General features: G+C 40.1%; 1 protein-coding gene across 1 annotated transcript in view; it reads left to right on the top strand.

Annotated features, from left to right (window-relative positions):
- The window catches only part of zdhhc17 (zinc finger DHHC-type palmitoyltransferase 17), a 28,026-nt gene that overhangs the window by 11,352 nt on the left and 2,886 nt on the right, over positions 1–13,788 (top strand). Inside the window, exons 7-16 of the mRNA XM_044021034.1 lie at positions 155–317; positions 467–592; positions 1,835–1,977; positions 2,427–2,527; positions 9,703–9,827; positions 11,075–11,137; positions 11,241–11,334; positions 12,589–12,672; positions 12,758–12,915; positions 13,035–13,129. Of these exons, the coding sequence (XP_043876969.1) occupies positions 155–317; positions 467–592; positions 1,835–1,977; positions 2,427–2,527; positions 9,703–9,827; positions 11,075–11,137; positions 11,241–11,334; positions 12,589–12,672; positions 12,758–12,915; positions 13,035–13,129 (1,152 nt within the window). The remainder of the gene's footprint in view (positions 1–154; positions 318–466; positions 593–1,834; positions 1,978–2,426; positions 2,528–9,702; positions 9,828–11,074; positions 11,138–11,240; positions 11,335–12,588; positions 12,673–12,757; positions 12,916–13,034; positions 13,130–13,788) is intronic.

The raw sequence follows: 13,788 nt of genomic DNA, 5'->3' as shown, positions 1-13,788 counted from the left end.
TGATGATAATGCAACAAAGATTTTAATATATTTATCTACAAGATTATGCAAATTACAAACAAACTTGGAGACTGCGTATCAAGACCTTTTGTAGCCGCATCACCTAGTCCTATATGTACCTCAGTTTGACTTGATTTCCGCCTCTGTATGACAGTGTGGATCCAACTCGGCTGCTACTAACCTTCAACGTGTCCGTCAACCTCGGCGACAAATATCACAAGAACACCGCGCTGCACTGGGCGGTGCTTGCTGGCAACACAACTGTCATCAGCCTGCTGCTGGATGCCAACACGAACGTCGATGCACAGAACATCAAGGTGAATGTCTTCCTGATGACTTGGTCTACATGTCCTGACCTACCAGTGTTAACCAGCTTTATAAGTTTATATGTCAACAGTTGAGACTGTTACTAAGAATAGTTTTGTGGTGATACACACGAACAGACGGCTCTCGTGTTGTTTTTCAGGGGGAAACGCCGCTCGATCTTGCCAAGCAGAGGAAGAACGTTTGGATGATCAACCACTTACAAGAAGCACGACAGGCCAAAGGCTATGACAGCCCCTCCTATCTGAAGAGGCTGAAGATGGACAAGGTCTATACACACTCTAACACCTTCACACATGCGCAAACACACATAAACAATCAAGAGCAGGAAGTTACAAAGTCACTGCTTACATTTGAAAACACTATGAATCCTCAACGGTATCAAGTGTAGCTGTCTCATACTACATTACAGAAAACTCTGAATTCGTTCCTACTCGCAAATATGGGACAAATCCATCTTCTGCAATTTCACTGTGAAGCATATATGACGTTGCAAAACAAAGTGTTGTGTAACAAGGCCTTTACTTGTATATCATTATGGGTGGAACACTCTGAGGGCAGAAATTGTTCATGTCCGGAAGGATATATCAAGCTTCCTTGTTGTCTGGAATATTGTCTCATCATGCTGTAAGCACCCATTGTTTGTTCTTAATTATGTGACCTCCCTTTTTCTGTGAACCCCAGCAGCAGTCTGGGGTTAGCGACCACTTTTTCAGTCTTTTCAGGGTCCCAGTCAGACTCGCTGACTGAAGCAGAGGATTCTTAAATGACCCGTTATATTTAACAATGTGATGTGCAGGAAATACTGGAACAAAGCAGGAAACAACCTCGTTTCACTGTCTCGTCTGTCCACAGTGGGTGGTCGTCCACATACATCCTGATAATAAACTGGAATACAATGAACATGAATGCTGGAATACAGGATGTTTTTTACGTGGTTTCCTGACAGAGCTTTTAAAAACATAACCATCTGACAGGAATCATCCCAGGGGAATATTAGTTTGTTTTTACCTTTCATTTATAAACCTGTTATTTTTGCAAATTAACGTTTTGTTTTAACTGAGTCGAGTGTTCGAAAATTTACAAGTTAAAACATTTTAAAAGTTTGTAGTCCATTCTGCATGAACATTGTCACTGTCACTAGCTGTTGTAAATTGAAGACAGTTATCTGTGTCACACTGAGATCTGAGGTTTAGTCCAGATCACTTGTGTCAGGTCCAGTCTTTTAGTGTGCAGATTGTCATAGGCAGTTTGTAGAATTGTGAAATACTCCTGACCTTCCAGAATTGCTGCTTCTTACCTTACACTTCATGTCACAGGGTCATAACTGTTGACACAAAAAATCTTTCTTTCTTTCTTTGCCTAACTTTGACCTGTCTCTTATCAGTCTTTCTCCTCTGTTCTCTCCCTCTTCAAACTTTTTTTGCCACCAATCTCCTTCCATCAATATCATATCTACAATCACTTTCTCTCTCTCCATAATTGAACTTGCCTCCTTTTGTGTCTGCAGGAGTTCAGGCAGAAGGTGATGCTTGGGACGCCCTTTGTAGTCATCTGGCTAGTTGGTTTCATTGCTGATCTGGATATCGACTCGTGGCTGATCAAGGGCCTCATGTACGCCGGCGTCTGGGTCACTGTGCAGTTCCTCTCCAAGTATGTCTCACAGAATGCTTGTGCTTCATTTATAAATGATAAATTGATTAATAAAAATGTCCATAAATGTCCCTCTTTACACAGGTAATTTGATGCTTAAATTGAACCTGCACAAAATCTCTTATGAACCAATATAAAGTGTGGAATATGTACCAATAACAGACTAAATACCCATAGAATTTCTAACATTTCTTGTGTGTGTGTCTCTCTCGTTATTTGTTATTTGTTAGAATAACTACTTAGTTGTAATGTTGTAAAGTTGCCATTTAGCATAGTCCTGTATAATCGTTATTGTTATTACATATCAAATTGATTGATATTGATTAATTGATGGGAAGTGCAGTGCAAATATACGAAGATGGCAAATCTGAACAAAAAAAGAGAACACACTCAGAACAAATTAGGCTGATTGCCAACACCCACAATCCCCCTCTCCTCACTGTGTGCAGGGCTTTCTTCGACCATTCCATGCACAGCGCTCTCCCTCTGGGAATCTACCTGGCCACCAAGTTCTGGATGTACACCACCTGGTTCTACTGGTTCTGGAATGATATCCTTTTCTGTCTCCTTCTGCATCAGTGCTGACATTGTTTTCTTACAAAGGAGCAGCTCAGCATGTGGGGTGAAGTATTATTATTTGCTTTCATGCCAAGTGTTGGAAGAGATGATTGCTACTCTGTTTAATGTCAAAATAATATATGCAGCACTTTAGCATAGGTTAGAATATAGACTAGACTTTGGGTGAAAGGCTTGTCTGGCTCTATTTACAGGTGACACTCACTGTTGGTTTTTCTTTGCCTAAATCAATTTCTTATGTTAGACATTAAGTAATTGTGTGTTTTATTCCCATGCTGTCATATACACCAGCTGATGCTTGAGAAGTCTTACCCTAAAGAATGTGTCGTGTGGCAGCAAGTGTTTGGCTCAGTGGCTAAAAAACATGTCTGATGTGATTGACCTCTCAGATGTTTAACAATAGTCTTTAAATCCTGAATGATGCTGAGGATCGCGGTGAACATAATACAGAATACCTCGAACCTCTCTATCTCTTCCCAAGCACACACACACACACACACACGTGCCTTTGTGTCCACCTGAAGACACTTTATGTTCTTTACTCAAACACAATCCTCTTGTGTCTCAAGATGTTAGACTCTGCACACACACTTCAGTAAAAACAGCAAATCAAAACTATGCAGTTTTGTTCCATGTTCCTTTAAAGTGTTTGATTTATTAGATCTTGCTTAAGTCATGTAATTCAAGCCAGGAGCTTTTATATATCTATTATGTCTGCAAGTATTTGTATTTGCCAAATGTTATCTCCAAGCAGGGAGGATCACCATGAAATATAGGCTTGTAAAAAATATTTATTCCTCCCTTCTGCTCCCTGAATTGTTTTTTTTTTGGTGTGTGTGTTGAGAAAGAGTTATATGCCAGTTTCAGTGGTTTAAAGGATGAAGGGAAGAAAGAGCTTTATGTGAAGAGCTGGATTTGATGAGCAAATGCAAGCAGAATGCGACACAAGCTGTTGAGTCGTCTTGTTAGTAAAGATGTAGTATAAGTCATGAGTCTAAATAAACATGCCACTTTTTTCTTGTCCGCTGCTTGTTACAGTGGTGAACAGGGAATTTAATGTGTAGGAGCTGAGCGAGAGTTTATGTTGATCTACAGCACGACTGCTTTCACATGTTTTTGTGTTCATGAATTGCCACTCTGGATTTTACTAATTGCCGGAGGGCAGCAGATAGCTTTTCTTTCTGAAAGGCATTCAATTTAATGCCTCATTGCTTGACTAATGGGAAGTGTTTTTTTTACTGCTGTAGACGTGTTTCAAGCATTCTTTTGTTGGATGAAATAATCCTTTATTAGTCCCACAGTGGGGTTATTTACTGTCACAGCAGCAAAGGCAATATAGGTATTAAATATTAAACATTAATTTCCACATTTATGAATGTAGAATATAGAAAGACATCCACTATTTAGATTATAAAAATAGAATACACCCTGGGTGCCCAACCAGTTCATCGCGATCTACCAGTTGATGAAGGTCTAATTCTCATTCGATCATGAGATGTGGCCTTGACAGTGGTAAATTAAACTCTTTAATAATTAATCAAATCTTTGGTCATATTACGCCCACAGATCCACAATAACGGATGGCCACCCCGTGGCCAGCCTGAGACTTGCAACCAGCTCCTACTGTTTTGACCACAAGAAACTACTTCACTTCCTCTTCCCAGTGCCAGAGCGCCATGTTAGTAAAATGCATAAATTGCCATGTTTCAGCAACTCACAAAATACCTTTTCCATTATATCTGGATGTGTGGGTTTCTTGTATACATTGTAATTACGCCATTGAACGGCTGTCGGCAAGTGACAAGCGATGACTATGTGAACCAGTATATATAAACTAGAAACTTTTAAAGTAAATATTTACAGTATGACCTTAATATTTAGTAACATGATGAGTATCATGTTTCATAAGTGGTGCTTGTTGTATAGTCTAACAGCATTAGGGAGGAATGACCTGTGATACCATCCCCTTTGACATTAAGGATGTCTTAAATACTAGAAGACAGCAAGAGCTGCTACATCAGGCTGCCATTTTGGAGCAGATGTTTGACAGTCTTAAGCATTTCATTGATTGATGTTTACTATACTGACAATACATGTTCTTGACCTGCTCCCAAAGACAAAGTTTTACATGTTTCTTCATCTTTAAAGACCACAGGTTTGGTGATGTCATCCTGTGCAGTGTTAAATGTCCCTGTACCCTGTCGGAAGTTCTCCCTTTGATTTCAGACGTGTCCATTCTTGTGTGAGGACGTTTGCTTGAAAAACAAAAGTTCCGTAGAAATTGATAATTTTGTCAGTCATCATCTAACTGCTTTATCCTCCACCAGAGGGTCGCGGGGGGTGCTGTGCCAATCTCGGCTACATCGGGCGATAGGCTGGGTACACCCTGGACAGTTCGCAGGGCCACACACAACTAGAGACAAACAACCATTCACTCTCACACTCACACTCACTCCTACGGTCAATTTAGAGTGTCCAATTTACCTAATCCCCACATTGCATGTGTTTGCGTTAATTAGATTAATTAATAGTAAATTTAAAATTCACAGATGAATGGTGCTATGCTCCAGGAGACACATTGACACAAGCATTATTTTCATACTTTTCCCCACATGAACACATTTTTAGGCCTGTCACTTTTTCTAAAAATCAACTTTGAGCAAATATTACATGACATGTTATTCCTTCAAAGATATTCCCAAACAAACAAACCTGTCGACAGTATACATTATTACTTGTACTGTTAATCACATGGGGTTGGTCATCTGTCTGTGATGCCCCTTCTCCTGCTTCACTTGAGTGGACCTAATTTGTTCCTTAATTCTCATCTACGGTGACAAACCCAAAATACTTCCACATGTTGGTTTTCAGATGCTTTGGTGTCATCATTATCTGCCCAAGGGGATGCTTTACATCAGCCATTCTCAAACTTAAGAGAGCCGGGGCCCCGCTTTGAAATCTGAAAACCCTCTGATCCAACACACAAGACAAGGATCAATAATTCCCATATATATTATTGTTTTCATTTGATCAATGGGATACAGAAATTCAGTGCAGATAATCACTCCACGGAATTTCTGAACTTGCAAATCTTTCAACACGTGCATGTGGTTATTACAGCTGGGCTCCATTTAATATTTAAAAGGTTTAGCTTCACAACAAAGTGCGTAATTATCCACTAACAAAAATAACAATTTATGAAATTAAAATGAACAAGTTCACATTGAGTGCAAATAATGTTAGGCCTTTATGCTCACCACAATATTACTATTTATATATGTATGTATGTATGTATATGTATATATATGTATATGTATATACATACATACCAGGTTAAATAAAAGAAAAAATACACATAATTTATTCCTTATAAGCATTTCTTAAAATATATCATACAGAGTTACAGCAATTTTAAACCTAATTACAAAACTGAAAATTAAAAAAACATTTATTTATTTACATTTTATGACCGTTCACGGCCCACCTGCAGTACCATCATGGTCCACTATTGGACCAAAGCCCACACTTTGGGAATCACCGCTTTAGTCTGTTTAGGTCCTCCATTTTCACTGCAAAAATCACTCACTGAATTGTGCAGAGAGCGCTGTTGGACCACACAGTAATTATTAAACATGGTGTGATGAAAAATGTAGACTGTTCTTTTTGAACTATAACTGTTTTTTTAAGTTTCGAATTTGAATGGAGATCTAAGTTTTGGATAAAAAGTCGTGGTGCGTTATCTGTGACCTTTTCTGAACAGCAAACAGCTGCAACAGCTGGATGAAGCATCTTCTATCATTTGGCGGAAGCATGGAATCATTGATTGAATGTGGGGATGTAACAAGATAGTGGCACACACACACACACACACACAAAGGTTGCTTTAATGCTGTTGTTCGTAAGACACTGTGTTTAGTCGATACATTTTCTGAATCTTGTTTCAGCTGCAACTAGTAATTGTGTGTTGTACAGAGAGGAAGTGAGGTCGTTTGTCAGAGAAAGTCAGATCCTGCCCAACTGTCAAGTAATCTCTGTATGAAGTGGTGATTGTAGGTTTCAGAAATGTTCCATCACAGATTGTTGTGCGTGTGCGGTTTTTGATAATGTGTTACTACTTACTGTTTGTCATTGGTGAAGTCGATGTACTCTGTCTAACCCATCACAGCCTGGTTATGTAAATAGTGGCCTGAGGCCCAGCATGGGTTGCTGGTTAACTTTCCCATTTGGTTCATGCCGGCAGTTTTTGTGAATCTAATCTGAACTGGGATTTGTAGATGAGAATATGAAACTTTTATTTATTTCATGTGGTTCAAAGGATCCTGCCCTGGCCAATCTTTTCATCAACTTTTGATGAAGATGAAGATGCAAGGAGCAGTGCAGAAAAACAAAATACCCAATGCAATGCAGTATAGGCTGATGTACTTATTTATTTATTTAACTTACATCACTTTGTTCTTTGTTGCGGCATCAAACTGACATTAATGACCCCGCTTCTGATATTATGAGCCCATTGTCCTCCTCAAACCTGTGGTTGAAATCGGATCAGATGACAAGGGCTTGAGCTGCGCTATCCGTTTTTTCATGTTCCCTGCTCCAGATTGTATTTTCCATATTTTTCGTGAGGAAAAGAGATTAAGACCTCACTCCTATAATTCATTTCCAGCAAGTTGAAGAGTTGAAAATGGGCAACAGTGCAAAACCAAGAATGAATGCATGACTTTTCTCAGTTTCAACAGTTGAACTTCTTCAACTTTACTTTATAACCACATACTCTTCTCTTTACTCTTTGCTTTTTTTAATCTTAATTTATAGGCTATATATGAAATTGGATGTTTTCTCCCAGTTGCAAAACAAACTATTGTGAAGCTTTAAGATTTGCGATTGACAAGCACTCAAGTGCTGTGCTGTGCTTTATAATGTATTTTTCCCTAAATCAAAATCTATGATTTCAAAGAAATCAATTAAAAGAAATGTTTGTCGAAGAAGAAAACTTCTTTGCTTGTTACTTTTTAATCGTGGAACACTGTCTCACTTCATTTCAGACTGAGATTATTCATTTGTATTCTTTTTCGTCGTTACAATTATTGACTCACTCTTTTATTGGAGTCCTACCTCGGCACAAATGATGATGCCTTTTAGGGCTCAAAGAATTACTCGTTGACTAAATTAATAGGCAACGATTTTGATAACCGATGAATCGGTTTAAGTGTTTGTTTTTTTCAGCTTCTTAAATGTGAATATTATTTGGTTTCTTTGTTCCATATAACAAAGAAATCATTAAACTGAATCATTTTGGTTTGTGGACAAGACATTTATTTCCAGTTTTGAAAAAAATGTATGCACATTTTATGGACCAAACAATTATTTGATTAATTGAGAAAATAATTGACAGATTAATAGATTATATTTTTAAAAAAAAGCCCTAATGCCTTCCCAGTGTCTGTGTCACTTGCCTGGTTTTCTGTGGGATTCAGCTGAGTCATGCACACCTGCAGGAGTGACTCTGCCACTAATCTATAACAGTCATCGTCACTGGGCCAGGCCACAGCTGCCACAACACCCACTTATCGCATCATGATTCTACTCTAGCCTGTGGAAAACCCACAGCTCATTTGTATATTCAGTCAGGAGACAGTGTGTGTCTGTCTTGTGTGTTGATGAATTCACTCATTTCACAGGCGATATTATTTTTGCTCAGTGGCTACTGTACGAGCATGTGGGGGCAGTGGTCGGATCTGTGTTTGCGTCATTTGTTCAGATCTAGGTTGCGTCTCGTTATGTGTCCAAATAATGTATTCCAGGTTATTATAAAAAAAAAAAATGCAGGAGACATCATTTACACCCAACCCAAACTGAACCCCTTGAGGATCTGTTGCAGAAGACTTGACACAGCGGCCAACACCATTATCATGGAAATAATATCTTGGGGAAAAAGTATATGTTATAAGTACACTGCACATGCTCATTGGCAAATGTGTGACATAGTCAAGAGTTTTTCTTTGCTGAGTGGGCGCACCTTCCTGGAAATTGGCCTCACACAACAAAGAATCATTCCACTCCTGTGTGTGTGTGTGTGTGATCGGGCTTTCTTCTGTGGATGTAGGAGTGGTTTATGGTCTCTCGTGTGAATTCGTGGAAGGAAGTCTTTTGTGGACTGAGTCGGTCAAGACGGAACAGAGTTTTTCTTGTCCTCCGTTTGATGTGTTGGAGTAAATGTACGGCATACTTTTAATTTAACTGTCTTAAACACGACACGACAGCAGGTTGTTGTGTTGATGTGTTTGTGTGTCCTCTTGGCGAAATGTAGACCTGGACACACCTACTGTTGCAGGATCTGCCACAGCAGTGGTTTTGTTTACCTTGGCATGTGTTCATGGTCTGTGGACTGGGCTTGTCAACATGATAGTGCCACAGTAGTCTGAACACCGGGGTCTCTGAAATCAAAACAAAGACTGAGTAGGTGGATAGCAGTGGGCCAACACATACTTTCTGGTGTAATTATGTAGTTATAATGACTAATGGAGGGGACTGTGGCTGTGTGTGATGGCATCACTGGATAGTTTCCGTTATATTGAGTGATTAGCAACATGGAAAAGCATCTTACCTGCTTCACGTTAAGGTGAAACTGTTTTGTACGAATCTAGAAGAAGAGTCATGTTTTTTTAAGCTTTTCTTAGTGTACGCCACCCTTAAGGGATGTGATTAAGGGATAGACCTTTAACTTTAATTCAACAGGGTTTAACTAAAATGTCCAACTGTGTAGGAATGATGTTAATACACATTGCCTCCCTTTTCAGAGAAGTAAAGGGACAATTGATCGCATGTGTTCCTCATTATTTCAGAACAACAAACACGTAGATTAAATGTGTTTGTTGATGGGAACTCTTCATCTGTGGGCTTGTATAATAAATCCAGTGAATGTGACACCATCCACATGCAGTTTATTTTAAATAAAATGAAGTATTTTCCATGTGAGCTGGAATAACAGGCAGGTTCCACATCTACCCCTAATAATAATACTGCAGATGTGAATGGAATGAAGTTGCTTGTCATCAGTCCAGTATTAGCAGTGGTTTGTTTAAAAATGAAGAGGAGTTGATTTGTGCTTAAACTGACAAAACATCATGTTCCTTAACCCTGTGAGTGTACATCTGCCTTTTGCCACCGTCCATGTGCCCTTCCTGATAAACACCCTGGCTCTCTTCTACAACTTTGGAAAATCTTGGAAGTCCGACCCGGGAATCATCAAAGCATCTGAGGAGCAGAAGAAAAAGGTTTGCAAAGTTGTTTGAATCATGACATTATGCCATAAGTATGTAAGTATGCTCACCCCCCTGCACCTAGAACCAGCTTGAGACAGGCAGACACACCCTGGATAAAAACAAGGAGGTTTGCAAGGAAAACAGAATTCAGCCTCCCAACATCAGGCTCACCTTATAAAATCAATGCCTGCTTGAATGTGCGCCCCCTTAACAATATTTTAGTCACTTTATCTGGCTATCAGACAACCTTTTCAAGCTGGAAACTTGGGTTTGGAGACAGATCACACTCCCAAACCAAAGTAAATAGACAAAATGTGTCTGTTTGTCAATCCAGCACTAAAGGCACAAAACAACACATTTGAGCTTATTGATGGAGGCAGCAGTGGATCAAAAATGTATGTGTGCTGTGATGTAAAATTGCTTATTTCCTCTATGAACTGTGGAACAGGAGAGTGAGCGGTTTGCAGAGGCACACAAACTTGTGTTGTGCAGTCATGAAAGGCTGTCAAACAGCGAGCACATGCTTGAAGTGTAAACTTTTTTATTCCATTTTGTTTTCTGATGTCATGTGTGGCTCGCTGCCCAGTGTCATTGTCCCCCTCTCTCCCCCCACGTCCTCGCTGTCCCTCATTATCTCACTCTAATGGACGACAACATCTACCCTGCTTAACAGGTCCTGACTGTCCACCCTGTGATATAAGAGCTAAATTTACTCTGCATTGTTAGCAGCAGTCAGTGCTGGGCCCATCACAGCTGAGGCCAGTCAGCCACATCTAATCAATGGCTTCCAAGTCTTTCTTTTTGCTGCAGGGAACCCCCCCTCCTCTCCCCCAGCACTCGCTTTCCTGTGACAGTAATGTAAAGAAGGATTTTTGGTTTATTTGCACAAAGATAAGTTGTAAAAAAAAATATATAGAAGTAGTAAATGTCTTGTTTGTGCAGATATAAGGAAGGGCTTTAGTAAAAGAAGTATTTTCTGATATACACAACCCACTCAGAGTTCAGTTATACTGTAAATCCCTTCGAGGCCTCAGCCCCATTTCAGAGTGAATCAGCCAAGTTTCCAGTGTGATAATTCAGCTGGAAATTCTAGCTTCAGCTGTTGCACTGTCAGTGGGTCTTTTGTTGCAGAGCCAAACAGACCTCAGCGAAATGAGTTTCTCAGTTGTTGATATATTTTCTGTCAAGTCTCTGTCTCCCTTTTTTTTTTTCTGTCTCTCTTTCATTTTTCAAATCCTGCCTTTGATTCTTGTGTCCAGACGATCGTGGAGTTGGCAGAGGCGGGCAGCCTGGATCTGAGCATATTCTGCAGCACCTGCTTGGTAAATTTGATCTCCTTTTCTCCTCAGAAATGAAAGGATAAATGTTAATAAGATAAAATATTGTTTAAAAAAAAACAACAAACAAACACACATCTGTTTTCAGATACGGAAGCCCATCAGGTCTAAACACTGCGCCGTGTGCAATCGCTGCATTGCCAAGTTCGACCACCACTGTCCCTGGGTGGGGAACTGTGTTGGTATGTTAGCAACAACACCACATTTATGTGCATGTCAACAACCACAGCAACACGTGCTCTTCCTAACAACCAGCTGCTTGTAGTTTTCCTCCCCGTATTCACAGTTTTTAATTAGTTTTTTTAACAGCTCCAGATCCTGCTTTAAAAAGCAACATGTGTCCTCACATGTGTCCTCACTAAAGGCTCTGTTCTCACTTTAGACTGTTTGTGATTGAAGAGAGGAGCCGAGGGAATTAAATATTACGATCTGACAGAGGAGGTACTTTGTAATATCGGATTGACTGTAAAATTAAACAAACGAAAAGCCTCATGTGGTTCATGAAAAAAACATGTCGATGAACAATCACAGAACCTGAACACAGTGAAGTATTTTATCCTTCAGATGGACATAAGTAAGGTGTGTGTGTGTGTGTACTTGTGCTTCAACCTTTGTGAGGACAGTTGGGGAAAGTCGAGCCAAGAGGCCATGGAATGTATGTCAATGACTGTCCTCACAAAGATGGACAAAGACGTTGTGTACATATGTGTTCCTTCTGTCCTCGTCTCCCCCGTCCCCTTGTCTGACACAGGGGGGGGGAGAGGTTGAAGCACGGTCCCTCTGATTTCCAGTGGTGAGGTTGAAACTTTAAAAGTGCGGAAACTGTCTGGACAAACAACAGAAAAGCTTTTAAAAATCCTGTCCAGACCTGGTATCACAGGTCTTTAAAGTGCATCCAGTTTGGTTGCCCTATGCTAACAGTACTCCTTGTATGGTTCAAACATGTTTCATGTCAAAGCGTTGTGTGTAGAGCTTTGATTCAGTCACCAGCACACAAACGCACAGGTTTGGCAGCTATTCTTCATAGGACTTCATAGGACATTGACTTCTATTCATTAGGACCAGGTTTTAGCACCATGGGGGACTGGTCCTGACAAGATCAGTGTTTATGCCAGAAAAGTTCACACACAAAGAGTACACACACACGCATGCATATCAACAATGGACACAACTCCATATTCAGTAAGCGACGCCTGTAGGAAAAAGCTTTTCAAATAGTTCTGTGCTCAACAAAGACTGAAGCTGAAATCAGAAGCTTGTGATGTCTCTGTTCTCTGCAGGATATTGGCTCTACAGCTGGTGCGGAGAGTCCCTTGTTTTTGTGAAAAAAAAAAAAAAAAGTGTTATCCCACTCGTTTGACATGGCAACGGCAGCTAAATGGACACACTGAGGCGATGAGAACAAAATGTGACATGTTTTCCTTTCCCTTTCACAGGAAGTGGAAATCACCGCTACTTCATGGGTTATCTGTTCTTCCTGCTCTGCATGATCTGCTGGATGATGTACGGCTGCATCTGCTGTGAGTTCAACAAAAATAAGGCCCTTTATTTTCATATAGTGTGATAGTGTTTGACTCTGACATCTTAAATCCTCTCCGCCCTCAGACTGGAGGATCAACTGTGCCACCAGTTATGCTAAGGATGGTTTCTGGCTCTATCTGACCCAGATTGCCACCTGCTCCCCCTGGATGTTCTGGATGTTCCTTAACAGTGTCTTCCACTTCATGTGGGTGGCCGTGCTCATCATGTGTCAGCTCTATCAGGTCTGAATTTGCTTTCCCTCCGTCAGTTTCAGTCCAAGTACCTGACATGTTTGGATTTGAGTCGATATTTACAACAGTTCATTTGAAATTGTCGTCTCTTTTCCTTTTACCTCTTTTAGATTGCAGCTCTGGGGATCACCACCAACGAGAGGATGAATGCTCGCAGATACAAGCACTTTAAAGTCACGGCCACGTCCATCGAAAGCCCATTCAAGTAAATGATCCTCTGTTGTTTGTCAGCTACGCAGAGTGTCTTGATCTCAGGCTTCAGTAATAACATTCAGTACATTTACATGCATGGTAAAAGGTTTTAGTCAGACTAAGACAATCATTTGGTTTTCTTAATGTTATGTAAACACGTTAGTCTGACTAACATTAAGCTAGTTTTAATCTGACTAACATATCTGGGAAATGCAATTCATAGTCCTGCATGTATACGCTTAGTTGGACTGGAGTCGGACTTGACATTCTGCACATGCACCAAAATGTTGTCCCCGGTTGTCTACGGCTGCAGCTCGATTAAACTGTGCATGTAAAAGTAAAGATTTGTTGTTTTCACAATAATCCTTAATTTAAATAATAATCCTTAATTATTTTTGGCCTTTTAAGGCTTTTCTGAAACTTAACAGAACTACACAGTTTTGTCTCTGAGCTCCCTCTGTAGTGCATGAGCACAAATGCTAAAAAAAATGGCTTCTGGCACAAATTTAGCACAAGTTCTTCTTCAGGTTATTATTATATCTGTGGCGGTCGTTTTTGAGGGAGTTTGGCCAAAATGCGATATCATCATAGTGCTCGGACCTGTGCGACGCAAATCAGATTTATTTAGAATACAGACATGGAGGCTTCCATCCACAACTCTTGAAACTTGAC

Source organism: Solea senegalensis, linkage group LG3, assembly GCF_019176455.1.
Source record: "Solea senegalensis isolate Sse05_10M linkage group LG3, IFAPA_SoseM_1, whole genome shotgun sequence".
Classification (NCBI taxonomy): domain Eukaryota; kingdom Metazoa; phylum Chordata; class Actinopteri; order Pleuronectiformes; family Soleidae; genus Solea; species Solea senegalensis.
The sequence above is the reverse complement of the archived record's forward strand: the minus strand, read 5'-3'. Positions and strand labels throughout refer to the sequence as shown.